The 22,981-nt window shown below is 50.7% G+C and overlaps 1 protein-coding gene across 1 annotated transcript; it reads left to right on the plus strand.

The window, feature by feature from the left end:
* The first annotated feature begins 6,393 nt into the window (after positions 1–6,393).
* LOC128063164 (carcinoembryonic antigen-related cell adhesion molecule 3-like) lies at positions 6,394–22,010 on the plus strand. The gene is made up of 9 exons (XM_052655778.1): positions 6,394–6,457; positions 7,347–7,706; positions 8,936–9,214; positions 10,092–10,370; positions 19,358–19,469; positions 20,662–20,690; positions 21,008–21,039; positions 21,658–21,699; positions 21,945–22,010. Exons 1-9 carry the CDS (start codon positions 6,394–6,396, stop codon positions 22,008–22,010), a joined length of 1,263 nt encoding a protein of 420 aa, XP_052511738.1.
* The last annotated feature ends 971 nt before the right edge of the window (positions 22,011–22,981 follow it).

Here is a 22,981-nt window from a genome sequence, read left to right on the forward strand (position 1 = left end):
CCCCATGCCCCGTCAGTGTCTTCCACATGGGGCAGGAAGACCAGGGTGGTGCAGTGATTCTGAACCTCGTCTTCCTTCCTTCTCTGTCTGTGTCCCCATCAGGGAACCTGGTCTTCATGGAGGGAAGGAAGGTGGGGCGGCTCTGTGTGCCCCTTATCAGAGATTCTTTCAGCAAAAGGGACACAGGGGTCAAGCCCGCTAGCTCTGCACTCAGTGTCCCTGACACCCTGTGTGACTGTAGGAACTGAATTATTAGGGTCTAATGGCCTCTTTTGTTTTCTGATTTATTAGATTGCTTTTACTTCTTTTTATGTTTTGATATCTGAAGTTTCAAAGGTGAATCTCCATCTTCCTTAAGCCTGAGCAGGATTGGTGCCAGGGTAGCTCAGTTGTCTTAAAGGTTACTTTTTATAGTACCTTCGGTTTCACATCAAAAGTGAGGGTAAGGGATGAAACCCATGTCCCGGGCTTTGGTAGGCAGATTCCTATTCACTGAGCCATCGGGAAAGTCCTCTAAACAATGCTGAACTTGTAGGAGCCACTGGTTCATCACGGCCACCGCACACACGAGGTTTCCATATTTGAGCATGGGTAAATAAACAAGCGATGTGTGTCATCCTTTTTGAATTTACAGACACACAACCACCTGCTCTGCGCTCACTAGCCCTGCTAACTCACAACCACCTGCTCTGTGCTCACTAGCCCTGCAGACTCACACCACCTGCTCTGTGCTCACCAGCCCTGCAGACTCACAACCACCTGCTCTGGGCTCACCAGCCCTGCAGACTCACAACCATCTGCTCTGTGCTCACTAGCCCTGCAGACTCACAACCACCTGCTCTGGGCTCACTAGCCCTGCTGGTGTGACTTGCCCAGCAGGACTGTTACTGACATTGTGGTTGTTCTAGTTGCTAAGTCATGTGTAACTCTTCCGTGACCCCATGGACTGGAGCCCGCCAGGCTCCTCTATCCATGGATTTCCCAGGCAAGAACACTGGGGTGGGTTGCCATTTCTTCTCCAGGAGATCTTACTGAGCCAGAAATCACACCTGGGTCTCCTGAACGGGCAGGAGGATTCTTTTCCACGGCGCCACCGGGAAGCCCATGCTGCTGATGATCACTTGCTGAAACCTCACAAGTTACGGTACCAAGTGTGAGCCTAATGGAAGCTATGGAAGCTGGGTCATGTTCATGTATTCACGTGGGTTCATCAATTGATAAAATGCACACCTCGGGGGTGGAATGTTGAATAGTGAGGAGGCCCTACACTTGTGGGCGGCAGGTATCTAGGAAAACTCTGTACCTTCCCTCACTTTTGCTGTGAAACTGAAGCTACTATAAAAAATAACCTTTAAGACAACTGAACCGCCCTGGCACCAACCCTGCTCATGCTCAAGAAAGATGGAGATTCACCTTTGAAACTTCAATATCAAAAGGTGAAAAGAAGTAAAAGCAATCTAATAAATTAGAATACAAAAGAGGCCATTAGACCCTAATAATTCCGTTCCTACAGTCACGGGGTGTCAGGGACACTGAGTGCAGAGCTAGCGGGCTTGACCCTAGTGTCCCTTTTGCTGGAAGAATCTCTGATCAGGGGCCTATGGAGCCGCCCCACCTTCCTTCCCTCCATGAAGGCCAGGTCCCCTGATGGGGGCAGAGACAGAGAAGGAGGGAAGACGAGGTTCAGAATCACTGCACCACCCTGGTCTTCCGATTCCATCTGGCCCTGCCCCATGAAGACAATAAGGGGGCACAGGAGGAAAGGAAATGCAGCCTTTTCCTGTCCACATGGACCCTCCGGCACAGGCAGGACACTGGACATTCCGCACCCTCCTCCTACTCACAGATGCTCCAGTCCTGCCCAAGGACTCAGAATGTTGCATCTGGATCCTCTTCGACAGAGAGAAACAGGCCTGGTGTCAACACAGATCTCAACCGGATGAAATCTTGGAGCGGGGTGTATAAGAGGAGATCTTGGATGAGAGGCATTGGAAATGCAGAGTGGGACACGATTCAGCACGAATGATAGGCAGTGTGGAAAGGGTGAGTCGCTAGGTCGTATACGATCCTTCGCGACCTCATGTCTGTACCTGCCAGCACCCTCTGTCCCTGGGATTCGTATAATCATATGTAAACTCTTGACATATGCTTGAGTTGTCATAGGAGAAAACCTCCTGGAGGTACTTTTCCTTCGTCACTCCCAGCCATGGCCACCAGAGGGCGGCAGAGCTCCTCCACAGTCTGGAGCCTCCACAGGGCTGCCCACCTCTTTCCCACTTAGCAGCGCCCACCGCCCAGCAGCCTCTGACCCTCACCAACCGACTCCGTCCACAGTCCTCCCCACTCTCCCAGTTCCCCACACTGGTCTCTGTCAGCCGCTCCTCCCAGCCAGGCCCACCTGAAGGCCAGACTCCCCTCAGGTAGCTCTGCCCTCTGAGCCCCCTGTCCCTCTCTGCTGAGGGTCTGCTGACCCTTCACATCTCAGTCAAAAGATCACTTTCTCAGGGGTGCCTTCCATGACACGCAGTCCAGCTGAGATTCCGTGACACACTCCGGATGCACCAGACGCTGCCCCTTTAGTCCATCCCTCCATGATAATCAGCTCCTTATTTCCAGAATTTTCTCTGAGTGTCTGTCTCCCCGTCACAAGGTCAGGTGTGTGAGCCAGAGTCCAAGTCTACCCTATTCTCTGGAGACCAGGACACAACCCAGGGCTGACAGGTCACACATGCTCAATAAATACTCCTTATTTTCGGGGGCTCCAAAATCACTGCAGATGGTGATTGCAGCCATGAAATTAAAAGACACTCCCTCTTTGGAAGGAAAGTTATGACCAACCGAGACAGCATGTTAAAAAGCAGAGACATTACTTTGTCAACAAAGGTCTGTCTCGTCAAGGCTATGATTTTTCCAGTAGTCATGTATGGATGTGAGAGTTGGACTGTGAAAGCTGAGTGCCGAAGAATTGATGCTTTTGAACTGTGGTGCTGGAGAAGACTCTTGAGAGTCCCTTGGACTGCAAGGAGATCCAACCAGTCTATCCTAAAGGAAATCAGTCCTGGGTGTTCATTGGAAGGACTGATTTTGAAGCTGAAACTCCAGTACTTTGACCACCTGATGCAAAGAGCTGACTCATTTGAAAAGACCCTAATGCTGGGAAAGATTGAGGGCAGGAGGAGAAGGGGACAACAGAGGATGAAATGACTGGATAGCATCACGAACTCAATGGACATTTGGGTAAACTCAGGGAGTTGGTGATGGACAGGGAGACCTGGCGTGCTGCGGTTTATGGGGTTGCAAAGAGCCGGACACGACTGAGCAACTGAACTGAACTGAACTGAACTGAAATAGATAAGGGAATCTACATAACAGAAACCACCCCACCCCCCACCCAGTGTGCCACCAAGGGGTCAGAGAATATTCCTTGTGGACACAGGGGCCCTGGCTTCAGACTAGGGGGAGACCTTGAAGAGCCCACAGCTGCTCCAGGGCGGGACGTTATTTCTCCTGGAGTCAGGAGTGAGGACAGGGGCCTCTTATCTGTGACGAGTCAGACCTCTGCTCATTCCCAGATAATCACACCCCCTCCCATCTCCTCTCAGGAGAATCTTGTAGTCTCCCTGGAGGGCCTAGGCTGGCAGCTTGAGTCCTTCCCCTGCTCTCAGAGACCTGAGCTGGCTCAGACTCCCGATCCTCCATCCCAAGGGAGTCGCCATGGGGAGGGGGGAGCCCCAGCTGAACTAAGGATTTGGGGAGCAGCTCCTCATACCACGCCCCCTCATCTCTGGGGACACCTGGGTCTGGTCCCTGGAGACATCTCAGCCCCTCCCCCTAAGGCGTCCTGGGAAACGAGGGGAACTTCCAGAACAGAGGAACCAGCTTCTGCAGTTGCTCCATCTCAGGGGGACTGAGGTCCCATGGGGGTCTCCCCTCCCCTGACAGCGTCTCCAGGTGGAGCTGCCCCAGGTCCTGGCACTGTGGGGAGGCTGAGAGCCGACCACTGATGGGGACACAGAGAACTAGGGTGCAGGCCCAGTGCCGTGAGGCGGAGGACAGGGCCTTCTGGGGTCCAGCCCACAGGCCGCCACCCTCTCCCCAAAGCCTCAGAGACCCCCCGCCGGCCCTTCCTTTGAAGCCGCAGGGACTGAGAGCTCCTCCTGAGCACACGTCCACCTGGATGGATGGTTCTCCTGCCACTGAACAATGCCCATCGTCTCCCTGGGCTCACCCTGCACTGGGATGAGGTCGGGAAGCCTGGGGACCCACAGTGACCTGAACTCCGGCTGATAGCCTCTAGTCTGGAGGTCAGCGCCCACCTCTGCCCAGGGCGCACAGCCAGCTCACACCCTTTGGCCTTTGCACCCCTGTACAGCCTGTTACATTGTCCCTGGGTCTGTTCATGACCTGCAGGGGGCAACATTGGGCCAAACAGAAAATTAACAGGAAATTAACAGGTGAATATCCTTTTGCCTAAGGAAGTGGAGAAGGAGCCTGATTTCCATCCCTCCTTCTAAATAGCGGTCTCCAACCTTAAGGGAACCAGGGACCGGTCTCATGGAAGACAATTGCGGAGTGGTGGAGATGATTTTGGGATAATTCAAGTGCATTACAATTACTGTGCACTTATACCTATTATTACATCAGCTTCACTTCGGGTCATTAGGTGTTAGGCCCCAGGGGACCCCTCCTCTAACAGACCCTCAGAGCCCCTCCTGGGTGCCCACACTACCCTGCCCAACCTTCTAGGGGCCTATGGGCACCCATGCCAGCTCCCATCCCTGCCTGCAGCCACCCATGGGAAAGATCACAGCGACCTCACAAAGATCAGCCAGGCTGACAGAGGAGGCCCTGGAATGGCAAGGAGGACCTGGACAGTTTCCGAACCAAGGCTCAGGCAACAGACACACAGAGGGAGAGTCTCCCAGAACTTGACCCCAGGACCAGGGAGCCCACAGTCAGCCCACCCTCAGCACCAGGTTCCTCTCTTCCCAGGACACACAGGAAACCTTTCCCTTCTCACCTGCCAACTGCAGCTCCTCCTGACACCCGGTTCTGGGTCTCTGTTCCTGGAGAAGGCAATGGCAACCCACTTCAGTATTCTTGCCTGGAGATTCCTGTGGGCGGAGGAGCCTGGTGGGCTGCTGCCCATAGGGTCGCACAGAGTCGGACACAACTGAAGAGAATTAGCACACATGCATGCATTGGAGAAGGAAAGGGCAACCCACTCCAGTACTCTTGCCTGGAGAGTCCCAGGGAGGGAGGATCCTGCTGGGCTGCTGTCTATGGGGTCGCACAGAGTCAGACACGACTGAAGTGTCTTAGCAGCAGCAACAGCAGCAGTCCCTGAGAACAGACGCCAGGCTGGTGACAAGCTAAGGTAGAGATCTGGTCCCCTCTCCAGGCATCACTCACGTGACCCCTTTCTCTCCTCCAGAGTCAGTGTGACCTTCAGGCGGGTCAAATATCTGCAATCTTCTCAGATATTTGAGAACAACAGGAAGACCCTGGGCATCGAGCTGGGTTTCTGTGTCACAGGAACAATTACCACCAAAATTTGGAAACCCCTGGATCTGTGACTGTGCCGAGAGACCCCAGACCAAAACACAGCAGAGGCCAACACTGGGGTGGGTGGGGCGGCTTAACCGCTCTTCTGGGGTCTCAGTCAGGCTGGGCAAGCGTGTGACCTGGCGGCTGCTGAAACAGCATTTCTAAGGTGTCACCTGGGGGTTCGTAGTCTTCATGAAGCTCCACAGGTGATTCCCACACACCGTGGGGAGGACGTCCCTGAGACAAGCGTTCCTAATGCACCCCCCACCCTCAGGCTCCTCCTCTGAAGGGAAAGACAGAGAGGATGAGGGAGCGCCGTCGGGGAAGCTGAGTGTGCATCTGATCCAGACCAGTGGGGACCCCGGACCCGGACACTCCAAGGTTGTGCTTTTCCAGACAAGGGTGTGTGTGTGCATGTGTGTGTGTATAGATGTGTGGGTATCTAGGTATCTGTATGTAGCTGTGTGTGTAGGTATGTGTGAGTAGAGGTGTGTGTGTGTAGGGGTGTGTGTGTGTGTGTGTGTGTGTGTGTAGGTGGAGAATCACTGCTCTAGAAGGCAGAGGACTCAGCAGAGTTCAGGGAATAGAAATACAGACAGAGGGGGAAGGGGGAGGGGGGCCACTAGGGAGGGAAGGAGGGGAGGGGAGGCAGGGGGCGGAGCCTGGGCAGAGACCCCGCCCCCAGGGCACGTGACCCAGCGAACTTCTTCTGCTCCCGGGCAGGCCCAGCACAGAGCACAGAGCGGGAAGGACAGCAGAGCTCCTGCAAGGACTGCAGGGCTTGTGAGCGTTTCTGGAGAGGAAGTTCTCCTCACAGAGAGAGGGACACAGCAGACCGCAGGCACCATGGAGCCCCTGTCAGGCCCTGCAAGCAGGCGGCATGTCCCCTGGAGCAGGCTCCTGCTGGCAGGTGAGAGGGGACAGTGTTCAGGGAGGAGGCGGAGACTGGAGAACGAGAGACTGGCTGGTCCCTGGGGGAGACGGGGCTCTGAGAGGGGACAGGGGGCTTCTGTTCAGACTGAGGGCCGAGCGGAGTGGACCGGGGAGGGAGGGGCTCAGCCACAGGGGACTCTGCATGAGCTAGAGCTGGCGAGGGGCGGGAGGACTCAACAGCTGTAGGTTTTATGTGTAATTCTTCACTGAGCAGTAACTGTTGAAGACTGATGATGATAATAACAATTTATATCTGGGTGTCACTACAGAAAAAGATAACCAGCACAGTAAACACTGTCCTTACCTGGCACCCTTAGAAACTGACAAATAAAAGCAGGCTGTGGAATTCCTGGGAACTCTCCTTCCTTCATCCCCAGGTACTAATGTCTGGAGCCTGGTCCAGGCCCTGGGTTTCAAGCAGGATCAGACAAGCCCCTGCCCTCACGGAGCCCGCGCTCTGTGGGGAGGAAGACACACAAGCAGAGAGATGGAGAGTGTGCTGGCGGGTGCTCCAGGCGTCACGCAGGAACCCGAGCGGGGAAGGGTCAGCAGTGAGCACGGAGGGTCTTTACAGCAGCCGGTCGGAGGGAGGGGCATCTCCCAAGAGGCCCTGAATGTGAGCAGGCGTGTGAGGGCAGCGAGGGGGTGAGCCAGGGACAGCTGGGGGAGCAGAGGGAAATACAGCCCAGAGGGGCAGATGTGACGGGGGTCATGCTGCTGACCTTAACCACACACACACAAACATACACACATACACACCCACACTAAGGCTGAGGGATAAAGAGACCAACTCAGGACCCAGAGCACCATTTTCCCATCCCCCACGCAGGTCACAATATTAACGATTTCTCTCTCTTCCCTCCCAGTCTCACTCTTAACTTTCTGGACCCCGCCCACCACTGCCCAGCTCACTGTTGAAACGGCGCCCTCTCTTGCTGCAGAAGGGTTGGATGTTCTTCTACTTGCCCACAACGTGACAAAGAATCCTCTAGCCTATGCCTGGCACAGAGGAGAAAGGGTAGACAATGCCCAGCTAATTGCATCGTATAGGGTAGGTAATAATGCAACTACCAATGGGCCTGTGTACAGCAGACGGGAGACACTTTACCCCAACGGAACCCTGCTGATCCGGAACGTCACCCAGAAAGACACAGGATCCTACACCCTGCTCGTTACAAAGGAGGATTTACAGACAGAAAGACAGGCTGGACACCTCCACGTGCACCGTGAGTGCTTCCTCTCTGACCTGGGGTGTTCGGCAGGCGGGGCAGGGGTGACGGTGGTGGTGAATTCTGTTCACACTCGAAGGACTGACAGCCCCGGAAGTTGCCCCCATGCCCCTCTGCACTATGTCCCGGGTTGCAGTTTGAGCATTCAGTGCAGGACACACACTGTGGAGACAAACTCCAAAGGGTCAGAAATGCTTCCAGGAAGCCAGCCCTGCAGACACTGTGCAGAGAGAAGGGCGGGCTGATGGAGGGACTCAGCAGAGGGACAGCACTCTCAGTCCAGCCCTCTGGGCCCCTCCCTGTGACCAGGACCCTGAGGAAGACCGTGCAGGACTCAGGGAAGACCCTGGCCTGAGGGCCCCAGGGATCCTCACAGAGAAGCTCAGCCCCAGGAAGCCCCTCCCAGACCCTGTCCCAGGGCTCCTGCCTCCAGTGACACTGGGAAGCCTGTGACAAATCCCTAGGCTCCTAAGCTGGTCACCAGCCAGGGCTCAGCCCTGAGAGCCACGTCCGCTCAGGGGCACAGCCTGGTCCTACTCCTGAGACTCGGCATGGAGAGCACACAGGTACAAGGTCTCCAGGAATCAACCAAATGCCCTGGGGGACTTGGAGACTCCAGAGAAATCTCAGCACCCCCAGAGAGGAACAGAGGAAGGAAGACACTCCTGGCAGCTCCTCGACCCCAGGGTGCCGCCCAGGGAGCTCTCTCCCCAGGCTGGTTGATGAAACCAGGAGAGACACCAGGTGGTCTCTGAATCCCACCCAGGTCTGTCCACCACTAAACGCTGCTGCACAGTAGACCCCCGAGGAAGCCTGTGCTTCTCCCAGACATAGAGCAGGTGGCCTCACACTCTGAGCTAAGGTCCCCATGCATTTGTCTTGCCATGCACAACATGCCTTATCTTTAAAGACTCTGTCTGGCTGAGAGGCGAAGGATGCCAGTTTTGTTAAAGGTGTTTCTACAGGAGGCTAAGGTATAAAGAAAGGGAAACTGTTAGTCGCTCAATCACGTCCCACTCTTTGCTACCCCGTGTGCTATAGCCCAGCAAGTTCCGCTGTCCTTGGAACTCTCCAGGCAAGAATGCTGACTGGGTAGCAATTCCCATCTCCAGGGGATCTTCCCAACCCAGGGATTGAGCCCAGGGCTCCTACACTGGCAGGCAGATTCTTTACTCTCTGAGCCGCCAGGGAGGCTCAGGGCAATGTTCTCTCTGTTATCTGCACAGCGGTGCTACCCTCACCCGTCATCACCAGCAACCTCTCCAACCCCAGGGAGCACGAGGACACTGTGGTGTTAACATGTGGATCTGAGACCCAGAACACCTCCTACATGTGGTGGATCAACAGTCAGAGCCTTCCCAAGAGCACCAGGCTGGAACTGTCCGAGGACAAGAGGACTCTCACAGTAGTCACCGTGACAAGGAATGACACAGGACCCTATGTGTGTGAAGCCCGGAACCCAGTGAGTGTCAGCCGCAGTGACCCATTCACCCTGGATGTCCTCTGTGAGTAACCTCTGTTCCTAGGTGACCTGAGCTGCCCACCCAAATGCATGTTGCCAGAGGCCAATTGACACCCATCCCTCTCAGGTCCGAGTACATGGGCCATCACCCCTGGACACCCAGACTGGACATGACTTCCTGTCCCAGGCAAGTCCAGGCAGGTCCACCTTGAATGAAGCCAGGGAGGGGATGGGCTGCTCTGTGTTGGTGGCTGAGGATCACCAGAATGTGATGCGAGAAACGAATTAATGTCAGACTCACAGTGAGTGAGCATGAAGCTAATGATTGCAAATTTTTCAGACAAGCGTGTGAACAGCTCAGAAGGACCCAGGGGCCCAGTATAGACCAGGAACCTCCCTTCCCTCTGGTTGCACCCCGTGTGGCTTTCTGCTCTTTGCTCCAAATGGTCCGGACACCCCACCACTTCCCCTCAGACTCCTCTGACCATCCAGAGGGGGAACCTCAAGCTCTCCTGCCACACAGCCTCTCACCCAGCCACACAGCGCTCCCGGCTTGTCAGTGTGAGACCCGGCAATGCCCCCAGGCTCTCTATCCCCAATCACAACATGTACTCTCAGGTCCTACATTCCCTGACTGGCCTGGATAGCACCACAGTCAGAAAACCAAGGTTCCCAGGGCTGATAGCACAGAGCTGTCCAGTACTAGAGTGTTGTCCCAGCAACCAGGCAAGGGTCCCCCTGGCGTGATCTGGGGGTCAGAGGAGATGTGCGTTCGTCTCTTTCCCATTGTCACCTGAACAAAGACCCAGGGCCTTCCTCACAGTCACCTTTACAGAGGTCACTGGGCCCCGAGACTGCGGAGGGAGCATGGCCCAGGCCCGTGACCCACTCTCAGCAGTCACCCCTCTCTCTCTCCACAGCCCCTGTGGCAAAACCCTCCCTCCAAGCCAGCAACGCCACAGTCACAGAACACAAGGGCCCCGTGGTCCTGACCTGCCTCGCAGATGAGACTGGGGTCTCCATACGCTGGTTCTTCAAAGGTCAGAGTCTCCTCCTCGCAGAGAGGATGACACTGTCCTCAGACAAGAGCACCCTCACCATAGACCCCGTCAGCAGAGAGGACACCGGGGATTATCAGTGTGAGGCCTTCAACAGGGGCAACTCCAGCAGAAGCGACCCCCTCAGGCTGCGTGTGACCTGTGAGTGGCCATCATCGCCTCCTGTCTTAGTCGTTCAGTGGTGTCCGACTTTCTGTGACACCACGGACTTGAGCTCCCTAGGCTACTCTGTCCATGGGATTTCCCAGGCAAGAGTCCTGGAGTGGGGTGCCATTCGCTACTCCAGGGGATCATCCTGACCCAAGGATCAAGCCCGAGTCTACTGCACTGCAGGCGCTCTTCCCGTATAGGCCACCAGGGAAGCCCATTTTAACCTGGATAACCTTCCTTTATTAATTCCACCAACAATTAGCCTATCATCTCATTTCCTTCACTTCAAGCCATTGGAACGTGTGCTGTCTCTCCCCTCCTCACCCCCTGATTTCTCCTGGCCCTCTGCTGTGAAGCCTCGTTGCCAAGACCGCTGGAAGCAGCGCTAAAATCAGTCGCTGGGACTTCCTGGGCAGCCCAGCAGTGAAGACCCCACCTTCCACAGCAGAGGTTGCCGTGACCTCCTCCAGGGGATCTTCCCCACTGGGGACTGGGTCCCTGTGTCCTATGTCTCCTGATTAGCAGGTGGATCTTTACCACTAGTGCCTGCTGGGAAGCCCCGGTGAGTCACAAAGGCTAAATCTCCTTTATCTTTTGTGTCACGTGGTGTGTGGTATGCACTCTATAGAGCTTTGTGAATACGCGCCCCAGTGAAGGTGGGATCACAGCAGACGCATTCAGGCAGGAAGTGTCTGTATGCTAGCTGGCAATGCTGTGATTGCCGGCTTGCCAGCACACTCGACTCCACGTCCCTCCCCCTGTCTTTCTTAGTTGCGCTGTCGTCTCTACAGTGGAAGTGGCGCCATTTCTCCCCAGGATGGGCGGTGGTCGTGTGTGGTGAGAGATGGGGGCCTTGAGGACTGTAATTTGTGCAACATAAACGCCTACGACTGTGTGTTGTCTGTTGGCCGGTTAGGTCTCTGGTTTGCAGTGCTCTCACGGCCTCTAGTTTCTCACTGAAATTCCCTCTGACTGCCGCATCCGTCACTGAAAGCTGGGTGTTGTTGTGTCGCTGTTGTGACCGAGCTGTTTCTCCCCTCGACTGTCCATTTTGATTCACAAATCTGGTGGTGTTAGGTGCATGATGCTTATGATTGTTCTAGTTCCTTGGTGAATGAAACTTTTCTCGATATGTAAGGTCTTACTTTGTCTCTTATAGGCTTTTTTGATTTAGAGATTATTGTATCAGACATTCATACAGCCACCACAATTCTCTTTTTATTACTATTTGCATAGAATATCTTTTTCCAACCTGACTTCAACCTTCTATGTCTTTGTATCTAAAGTGAGTCCCTTGAAGAGAGTATAGAGATGGGTCATAATTTTAATCCATTCTTTGATTCTGTGCCTTTAATTTCAAGGTTGAGGCTATCTATGAGTCAGATACTTCCAGACGGGAAAGAGCTTCTGCCATCTCGCTACTTGGTATTTGTCCTATGAATTCCTCTATTTCTTCCTCTTTGGTAGTTAAGTGATTTCCTTTCTTAGGTTTCGTTTTGATTCTATCTTTCCCTTTCCACATATATTTCAGTTCTTTTCTTAGGGGCTAACTTGAAGATACAATTAATATCTTAAACAGGTATCTATCTAGTTGAAATATCAACTAGATTCTATCATGTATAAAACAGATGAGGTGCTCCTGTACATCTCCATCCCCCCGATATTATACACCTATTTTCATTAATTTCAGTCATCCTTATACAATGTGTGTCCATTATATAGATTTATAAACATTGTTCCAAGAAATACCTTTGAAAGGAGAAATAAAAGCAAGTGATTGCAAGAAAGACAGAAATATTGGCTTAAATGAGATAGCTACCTTGGATCACTCTTAGCACTATCCTTTTTTCTTTAATTAATTTTTTATTGGAGGATAATCGCTTTACAGAATTCTGTTGTTTCCGTCAAACCTCAATATGAATCAGCCGTAGGCGTACATTTACCCCTCCCTTTGGAACCTCCCTCCCCATCCCCTCTAAGCTGATACACAGCCACGGTCTGAGTTTCCTGAGCCATACAGCAATTTCCCGTTGGCTGTCTGTTTTACATATGGTAATGTAAGTTTCCATGTTACTCTTTCCAGGCATCTCACCCTCTCCTCCTCTCTCCCCGTGTCCATAAGTCGATTCTCTGTGTCTGTTTCTCCATTGCTGCCCTGTAAGTAAATTCTTCAGGACCATGTTTCTAGATTCCGTATATATGCGTTAGAATACGGTATTTATCTTTCTTTTTCTGGGTTACATCACTCTGTATAATAGGTTCTAGGTTCATCCACCTCATTAGAACTGACTCAAAGGCGTTCCATTTTGTGGTTGAGTAATAGTCCATTGTGTCTATGTACCACAATTTCTTTATCCATTCATCTGTCAATGGACATCTAGGTTGCTTCCATGTTCCAGCTCTTGTAAATAGTGCTGCAATGAACAATGGGTTACCGGTGTCTTTTTCAGTTTTGGTTTCCTCGGGGTATGTGCCCAGCTGTGGGATTATTGGGTCATATGGTGGTTTTATTCCTAGTTTTTTAAGGAGTCTCCATTCTATTTTCCATAGTGGCTGTATCAATTTACATTCCCACCAACAGTACAAGAGCATTCCCTTTTCTCCACACCCTCTCCAACATTTATTGTTTGTCAACTTTTTGATGATGGCCATTCTGACTGGTGTGAAGTGATATCTCATTGTAGTTTTGATTTGGATTTCTCTAAGAATGAGCCATGTTGAGCTTCTTTTCATGTGTTTGTTAGCCATCTCTATGCAACCTAGATAGCATATTCAAAAGCAGGGACATTACCTTGCTGACTAAGGTCTATCTAGTCAAGGCTATGGTTTTTCCAGTGGTCATGTATGGATGTGAGAGTTGGACTGTGAAGAAGGCTGAGCGCCGAAGAATTGATGCTTTTGAACTATGGTGCTGGAGAAGACTCTTGAGAGTCCCTTGGACTGCAAGGAGATCCAACCAGTCCATTCTAAAGGAGATCAGTCCTGGGATTTCTTTGGAAGAAATGATGCTAAAGCTGAAACTCCAGTACTTTGGCCACCTCATGAGAAGAGTTGACTCATTGGAAAAGACTCTGATGCTGGGAGGGATTGGGGGCAGGAGGAGAAGGGGACAACAGAGGATGAGATGATTGGATGGCAACACCGACTCGATGGGCGTGAGTCTGAGTGAACTCTAGGAGTTGGTGATGGACAGGGAGGCCTGGCATGCTGCAATTCATGGGGTCGCAAAGAGTCGGAGACGACTGAGCAACTGAACTGACTGACTGATGTCTTCTTTGGAGAAGTGTCTGTTTGGGTCTTTTTCCCACTTTTTGATTGGGTTGGGTTTGTTTTTTTTTCTGGTATTGAGTTGTATGAGCTGCTTGTATATTTTGGAAATTAACCCTTTGTCAGTTATTTAATTTGCTATTATTTTCTCCCATTCTGAGAGCTGTATTTTCACCTTGCCATCAAAGGTCCGTCTAGTCAAGGCTATGGTTTTTCCAGTGGTCATGTATGGATGTGAGAGTTGGACTGTGAAGAAGGCTGAGCGCTGAAGAATTGATGCTTTTGAACTGTGGTGCTGGAGAAGACTTCTTGAGGGTCCCTTGGACTGCAAGGAGATCCAACCAGTCCATTCTGAAGGAGATCAGAACTGGGATTTCTTTGGAAGGAATGATGCTAAAGCTGAAACTCCAGTACTTTGGCCACCTCATGCGAAGAGTTGACTCATTGGAAAAGACTCTGATGCTGGGAGGGATTGGGGTCAGGAGGAACAGGGGACGACAGAGGATGAGATGGCTGGATGGCATCACAGACTCGATGGACGTGAGTCTAAGTGAACTCCGGGAGTTGGTGATTTACAGGGAGGCCTGGCGTGCTGTGATTCATGGGGTCGCAAAGAGTCGGACATGACTGAGCAACTGAACTGAACTGAACTGATAGTTTCCTTTGCTGTGTAAAAGCTTTTAAGTTTAATCAGGTCCCACTTTTTTGCTTTTGTTTTTATTTCCATGACTCTAGGAGGTGGGTCATAGAGGATCTTGCTTTGGTTTATGTCATCGAGTGTTCTGCTTATATTTTACTCTAAGAATTTTATAGTTTCTGGTCTTATATTAAGGTCTTTAATCCATTTTGAGTTTGTGTATGGTGTTGGGAATTGTTCTAATTTCATTCTTTTACCTGTAGCTGTCCAGTTTTCCCAGCAGCGTTTATTGAAGAGGCTGTCTTTGCCCCATTCGATATTCTTTCCTTCTTTGTAAAAAAAAAAAAAAAAGGGTACCCATGGGTGCCTGGGTTTATTTGGGGGCTTTCTGTCTTCTTTCATTGGCCTATGTTTCTTTCTGTGTATGGTCCTGGCACACAAAAAATTATGTGTTTTTGTGCCAGTACCATAGTGTCTTGATGACTGTAGCTTTGTAGTATAATCTGAATTCAGGAAGGTTGATTCCTCCTGCTCCATTCTTCTTTCTCAAGACTGCTTTGGCTATTTGGGGTCTTTTGTGTTTCCATATGAATTGTGAATTTTTTTGTTCTAGTTCTGTGGAAAATGTCATTGGTAGTTTGATAGGGATCACATGGAATCTGTAGATTGCATTTGGTAGTTTCGTCATTTTCACAGTATTGGTTCTTCCTACCCAGGAACATGGAGTATCTCTCCATCTGTTTCTGTCATCTTTGATTTCCTTCATTAGTGTCTTATACTTTTCTGTGTACAGTTCTTTTCTCTCCTTATGTAAGTTTATTCCTAGATATTTAATTCCTTTTGTTACTAAGATGAAAGGGATTGATTCCTTAATTTCTCTTTCTGATTTTTCAATGTTAGTTTATAGAAATGCAAGTGGTTTCTGTGTATTGATTTTTTATTTGAAACTTTGCTAAATTCATAATTAACTCTAGTAATTTTCTGATAGTGTCTTTAGGGTTTGCTATGTACATTATCCTGTCATCTGCAAACAGTGAGAGCTTTACTTCTTTTCCCATCTGTATTGTCTGTTTTAACCTCTCCTCTTTCATTTCTAATTTTGTTGATTTGAGTCTTCTCTTTTTTTCTTGATGAGTCTGGATAAAGGTTTGTCAATTTTGTTTATTTTCTCAAAGAACTACCTTTTAGTTTTATTCTTCTTTACTATTGTTTCCTTCATTTCTTTTTCATTTATTTCTGCTCAGATCTTGTTGATTTATTTCCTTCTACTAATTTTGAGGTTTTTTGTTCTTCTTTTTCCAGTTGTTTTAGGTGTAAAGTGAAGTAGTCTATTCAATGTTTTTCTTGTTTCTTGAGGTAGGATTGTATTGCTGTAAACTTCCCTCTGAGAACAGCTTTTGGATTATGAGACTATTATGAAAACTATATGGCAATAAAATGGATAGCCTGGGAGAAATGGACAGATTCTTAGAAAAGTTCAGTCTTGGACTGAACCAGGAAGAAATAGAAATCACAAACAACCTCATTACAAGCACTGAAATTGAAGCTGTGATCAAAAATCTCCCCAATAAGAAAAGTCCAGGACCAAATGGCTTCACAAGAGCATTCTATCAAACATTTAGAGAAGAGCTAATGCCTATCCTTCTAAAACTTATTCAAAAAATTGCAGAGGAAGGAACACTTTCAAACTCATTCTATGAGGCTACCATTACTCCGATACCAAAACCAGACAAAGACAACACTAAAAAAGAACACTATGGGCCAATATCACTGACGGACAGAGATGCAGAATTCCTCAACAAGATTTTAGCAAACAGAATTCAGCAACACATCAAGAAGTTCGTAAGCCATGATCAGGTTGGGTTTATTCCAGTGATGCAAGGATTCTTCAATATACGCTAAGCAATCATGTGATATATCATATTAACAAATTGAAAGATAAAAACCATATGATCATCTCAATAGATGCAGAAGAAGCCTTTGACAAAATTCAGCACCCATTTATGAAGACAACTCTTCAGAAAATGGGCATAGAAGGAACCTACCTCAACATAGTAAAGGCCATATATGAGAAGCCTACAGCAAACATTATTGTCAATGGTGAAAAACTGAAAGCGTTCCCCCTAAGATCAGAACCAAGACAAGGGTGTCCATTTCCACCACTATTATTCAGCATCGATCTAGAAGTCCTAGCTACAGCAATCACAGAAGAGAAAGCAATAAAAGGAATCCAGATGGGAAAGGAAGTAAAGCTCTCACTGGAATGTATTTTTCCATCCTCTCGCTTTCAGTCTGCCTGTGTCTTGGGGTCTGAAGTGGGTTTCTGGTGGACCGCGTATATGTGGGTCTTGTGTTTGTATCCATTCAGCCAGTGTGTCTTTTGGTTGGGGCTGCCACCGATCAGCTGTTTCGCTGTCCGCCATCCGTGTTCTGCATGGATCTGTATATTCTTTTCCGCTGGTCAGGTCCTCCTCTCCACTCTCAGCTGGTGTTCTGCATGCACTTCTGTCTCTGAAGGTGTGTTCCTGATGCATCTGTGGAGAGAGACGTACTCCACGTCCCCCACCTTGGTCTTCTCCTGACCTCTGTTCTTTATACATTCCTATGGCTTTGAGTTACTGTCCAGTGTTTGAACAGTCATCTTAAAGGATCCTCTTTACGTTTCATATGAGGCACGTCTCCAAGGAATAAACTCCTTTGACTATTGTTTATCCACGGCAGTCTTAATTTGAGCTTCATTGAAGAAGACTTTTTCTGTACATTGCTTTCCTGGTTGAAATCTTCCATGTAGGACTTAATTCAGTCATCCCAATATCTTCTGGCCCCCGGTCTCTGATGTGAAATTTGCTTTCACCTTGTTGAAGATCCATTGTAAGTGATGAGCCACTTCTCTCTTGCAGCTTTAATCATTTCCTCTTTCCCTCAGTATTTCAGCAATTTGACTAAATTGTGTCACAACATCTGTATCGTGAAAGATTCTTTTGTGGAGTTCTAAACCACCCTTGATAGGTAATCTCTCATCTAGCTTGGAAAGTTTTAAGCCATTAATTTTAAACATTTTTTTCACTGCTTTTCTCTCTGTCTTCTACTTCAAAAACTGCCATTCTGCACGTTTGTCCACTTGATGGAGTTCTGCATAATAGTTTGCCTGGAGTCACCAGTCCTCATTTTTTTTTTCCTTTCTAATCCCCAGTCTGAATAATTTCTTTTGTTTTTTTTTTTTTTTTTTCCTACACGTTCATGGATTCTTTCTTCTACCTGCTCAAATGTGCTGAGGAATCACCCTTCCAAGTTATTGTTTTCACTTCTTATACTTCAGCTCCAAATTTTCTTCAACCCTGTTTAAATAATTTAACAACAAGGAAGAAAACATCTTTCTTGAGAAGCAGGTTCTCCTTAGACCTGCCCAGTATGGAGACAGCCATCCCCTCACACTGAGGACTCCAGTACTTTAGACATGGACCTTGATTATATAGCTAGCTGAGTCAATGTCAGACAAGCACATTAGGAATAGAAAACCAGAATAGAGAGGAGGCTAGTTTTGGACCCTGAGAAGGAAGGCTCATCCCACGGAGCTCTCAGGTGGGATCAGCCAAGGAACTGGACTTGTCCTCAAGTTTGATGTTCCCTCTTCCCTCTCTAGGGGCTTCGCAGGTGGGGCTAGTGGTAAAGAACCAAAGAACCTGCCTGCCAGTGCTAATCCCAGAGACTAAGAGATGCAGGTTCGATCCCTGGGTCGGGAAGATCCCCTGGAGGAGGAAATGGCAACTCACTCCAGTATTCTTACCTGGAGAATTCCATGGACATAGGCATCCGTCCAAGAGATCTGGAAACACAGGCGAAGGTCATGCTGTTCGGTAGTCAGTCCCTACCTCTTAGAAATCCCATGAGCATTCCAGTCCAGGTGCAAACAGATCAGGTGACATGGGGACATGCATCCACTGGTCAGTGAATTGATGAGCAGAGTTTACGGCTCACTGAGAAGGCAATGCTGCCCCACACAATCAACAGTGTCAGGACAGAGGATGCAGGATCCCATCAGTGTAGAGTCTCCCCACCATCAGAGTCTGCAGATGAGACCCCAGCTCCTCAGCTGAGCACTCTAAGTGACCCTCAGCACCTCTACACCTTCCCTGGTGATTTCACAGGAAGTGGGTGTGTAATGAATGCAAATAATGAGGCTGTGGTCTCCTTTCAGAGCCTGTAGAACAATGTGTCCAATTAATTGTTCAAAACTTAGCTCATCTTGTCGTAGTTTGGTTACTATTGGTGAGAGTTGTTGGACTGTGGGCAGCACACTGGATCTTGTGCCTCAGTTTCCTCATCTGTAAACCTGGAGAAGAACCTGGATGTTAGGGCTGTTTACAGGCTGTTCACCAGGAAGTTGATGAGATTAAAATCCTTCCCCGGGTCCCTCCACAGAGTCAGCATGCAAGAAACATTTTCACTGGTGATATTTTGGTTTTCAACACGGTGGTTTTTGATTGTAAAGCCGAACAACTTGCTTGCATTTTGTTGCACCCGCTACTAGTTCTGTGGCTTCCGGTGATCTACTGAACTACTGTGTGTCTCAGATCTGTGTGTACAGTGGGGATGACAGCCCCTCCCTCATGCGGACGGAAAGAGCTGGGTGTGAAGGATTTCGCCCTGTGCCAGTCGCACAGGAGGAGCTGGAAACATTGGCTCATATGATTAACCAGACAGTGTTAGTGGACTGGCGAGGACCTGCCCTCCACCACCCACAATAGTGATGGAAAGAAAAAATCAGAGGGCGGGGGCATAGTGTGAGAAGAAAAGAGTCCTTCAGAGGAAAGTGAACAGGACATGGAAATGGCTACAGTGAGAGAATGGAGAGTTAGCGCAAGCCCAGGGTTTCAAATCTGAATAAGAGGAAAATGATGCAACCACGTTTGGTGGGAGAGTCAGGAGGACACCGTGATGACAAAACACACAACCACACGGGGCTCAGAGCATTTCCTTCCTACTAACCAGGCCCAACCGTCAGACTCCTCCGGGTGTTGCCTCCAGTGAACTTGGACCCCATTTCCCCTCTCTCTTCCTCTTCTGCTTTCAGGGCAAGAAAACAGCCGAGCCCTCGGTGTGGGGGCCATAACTGGCATCGTGATTGGGGTCCTGCTTGTGCTGACGCCGCTGGCTGGCCTGGGGTGTTTCATTTTCCTTCACAGGTACAGTGGCATTCCCAGATGCTGCTCCTGCCCCAGGTTGACCCTAGTCCTAGAGGAAGGACACCCCATCCTCCAATTTCCGGCCTGGATCTCCAGGACCTCCCCACTTCCCCACAGATATTCTCTCTCGTCCTTCAGTTCCTGCCTCACCTGGTATTGACCTGTGGCAGCTTCCTTAACACCGTCCTCATTTATTTTGTTATTTAGTCGCGAAGTTGGGTCCATCTCTTTTGCCACTGCATGGACTCCTGTGTCCATGGATTTCCAGGCAGGAATACTGGAGTGGGTTGCCATTTGCTTCTCCAGGGAATCTTACTGACCTAGGGATCGAACCTGCGTCTCCTGCATTGGCAAGCGGGTTCTTTACCTCTGAGCCACCAAGGAAGCCTCATTTATCAGTTAACAGAATTAAGACCCCTCCATGTCCTAGTTCCCTATATGTAGGCTGGCAGGTAGTAAGTACTCAGAAAAAGGTATCTCTTCCTGTATATTTAAATCCAGCTACTCTATGAGGGGCAGTCAATGGGCCAGGATCTGAGGGGCATCCTGACCAAGGTCACGCTTGGCCAGAGAGTGGAAGTCTGGACAGGCCAGGTGGGGTCAAATGCCCCCAGCTGGCAGATGCGTTAACAACAGCCCCGGATGATGAGACAGAACATCGTGCCAGATCAGCAGGTGGTGGGATGTCTTTACACTTCAGGTCCAGGTGATGGAGGGAAAGGAGAAGGCCGCTGTCACATTTCAGCATCTCCTGGGTGAGGGCAGGGGCCCACAGCAGCGACACTGCCCTCAGTGAGACCCCAGAGTCGCTGGCTTCCCTTTCCTCCCCACACACTGGCCCTGCTGTCCCCATAAGCGTGATGCGTCCATTCAGACACAGCTCTGGATGGATGCATGCCTTTCCCAGAGCACCGGTCCCTTCGGTTGCCACTTTCTTCTGAACCCTATTAGGCTATGGTCCTGTCCCTCTGGACTCAGGGCAGATACGGCTTCTTAAGGACTTTCCTCAGCGTCCTTGCTGGGCCCTCCCCTCTAAGTGGCCTTGGTGGAGAAAGGAGGTGTCCAGCCCCTGCTTGGATGTGGGGATTCTCCTCTCCCATGTTCTAACACCAAAGCCTTGACCTCACCAAAGCCTACACTCCTCACAAATATGCATGTTTTTCTTTCCTAACCCCGGCTGCCTGCACAACAGAGGGAACTGGCCCCCAGCGTCCACCTCAGGTGAGTGTCTGTTCAGCCCAGGACAGCAGGCCGCCCGGGCAAGCCCTGCCCTGTCTGTTCCTGCCTGCCGCCCCCAGGGTCTCTGGCCCTTTCTCTGGGGCTTCAGCACAGGGGACCCCAACTGGCTAGTCTGCTTGTCCTGTGGCTTATAATCCTGGGAGGCTCCCTCGCCCTCACTGGGGCCTGAAATTGCCAGTGTCTCTCCCTTGGTGGGGCTCTTTCTCCCATGGTTCTCCAGAAGGTAGACTCTCAGCCTCTCCTGAGAGAATGGGCTAAGCTTCCTCACATGCTCAGTGGTAACTCCTGTCTCCTCCCAGGACGTGGTCCCTCTGGCAGCTCTGTCTCCCAGGTGAGTACATTCCTTCCTTGTCTCTTCTTCCCAGCATCCCCGCTTCACAGGCTCAGGGCAGGGGGACTGTCCAACCCTGACACATTGTGCAGACCCCTTTCACTCGAGGGTAGTTGAAAGTCGCTCAGTCGTGTCCAGCCTTTGTGACCCCATGGACTGTAGACTGCCAGGCTCCTCTGTCCATGGATTTCTCCAGGCAAGAATTCTGGAATGGGTTCCCATTGCCTTCTCCAGGGGATCTCCCTGACCCAGGGATCGAGCTGGGGTCTCCTGCATTGCAGGCAGATTCTTTGTCTTCTGAGCCACCAGGGAAGCTCGTAAGAGTAGTTAGGATATAGCAAGCCCCACCAAGCTGGGAGCTGGATCCACTTCAGGAACGTGACCACCCACCACCTTATCCAGAGCCTTCCCTGGTCCCCTGACTTGACCTCAGGAGAACCTTGGAGTCGAGCCAGGAGGAGAGTGGGCACTGGATCATCAGCCAGGGGAGCCAGGCTAACCAGGGTGGGAAACAGAGCCAGACAGGATTTGGGGTGGGGGCTGCAGGCTTGGAGATGGCTGCTTGGTAGAAATGACTCTCCTTCCCTCTCCTCTGATGCCTGCTTCCTCCATGCCCAGGCCTCCCTACCTGATGCCAGGCCTCCAGCTCCCATCTACCAGGTGAGTGTGGGGATCCAGGTTCTGGTCCCATAAGCCCAAGGGGCATAGGAAATGCCCCCTGCACACCTGGCTGTGTTTGAAGGTCCAAGAAATAGCAGGAAAGTTGGAAAGGGGACAAAGGTGAGATGGGTCTGGACCAAAAACCTCTGACCCAAACAGAGCCTGGGTGACCCGGGGCTGGGAAGTCCCTGGGAAGCCATCTGAGAAGGTTACATGAGCTTGGAGGCGTCGGTTTTCTTTTGCAGGAATTACTACGTCCTGACACAGACGTTTACTGTCATATCAGCCACAAAGCAGATGTGGGTCCTTAGTTCCTCCAGACACGTCTCCTTAACAGACTGTGGGAAAGAGCTTACCTGAGACCCACGACCCGAGTGAGGTCAAGAGGAAGAGCTTGAGGCAGAGAACCAGCTCTGAGACCTGAGGCTATTCGGGAGCCTGGGCCCAGGCTCAGGGTCCTCCTGGATTCCTGGACACCCTGACAGGCTGCCCTGAGCCCTGATGGACCAGAACTCAGGCTGCAATTCACACAAAGGGGGGGGGGGTCCCAACAGGGCAGCACTGGGCCTGTGACCCACTGCGGACCACTAGAGAGATCTGAATAAAGAGCACTTTCCTCTGGCTGGAAAATGTACTGCCCTTGGGTGCTGTCCAGCAAGAAATTCACCTGAATCTCTGCTCCGGTCTCTCCATGGTTCCTCAGGGAACGCAATAGCTCTAGGTACCTGGCCTCCCCATCTATTCCCTGGGGGAAAGGAAGGGGAAGAATGTGAGAATGGAGGGAGGGGGCATGCTAACAGGAAAGGAGGGTCACCAGACCCTTCGCAGCCACGTGGGCACTCGGCAGTCCTCACACTGTCCTGGGGTCCCAGGCACCTCCCAGTGCCTGCTCACCTGGCATGGGGTCTCTGGAGCACAGAATATGGGACCATCTGAGACCCACTAGAACTCGAGTCAGGAAGGACGAGTCGTGGGTGAGACAGCTGTTATGGGTGAGGCCCCTTTGCAGCCTCTTGGTGTCCTGAGCCCTCTGGCCCTCCTGTCCAGGCCCTGCTGGCCACAACTGGTGCTGCCTCAAATGAATTTCTGTTGTTCAGTTGCTAAGTTGTGTCTGAGTATTTGGGACCCCATGGACTACAGCACGCCAGGCTTCCCTGTCCTTCACTATCCCCCGGAATTTGCTTCAACTAATGTCCACTGAGTCAGCGATGGCACAGGAACTTTTGTCTGTCCCCAGATCTAGGATCCAGAATGCCTTCTCTCCATGGGTTTCCATTGTTTC

This window comes from Budorcas taxicolor, chromosome 18 (assembly GCF_023091745.1).
Source record: "Budorcas taxicolor isolate Tak-1 chromosome 18, Takin1.1, whole genome shotgun sequence".
Taxonomy (NCBI): domain Eukaryota; kingdom Metazoa; phylum Chordata; class Mammalia; order Artiodactyla; family Bovidae; genus Budorcas; species Budorcas taxicolor.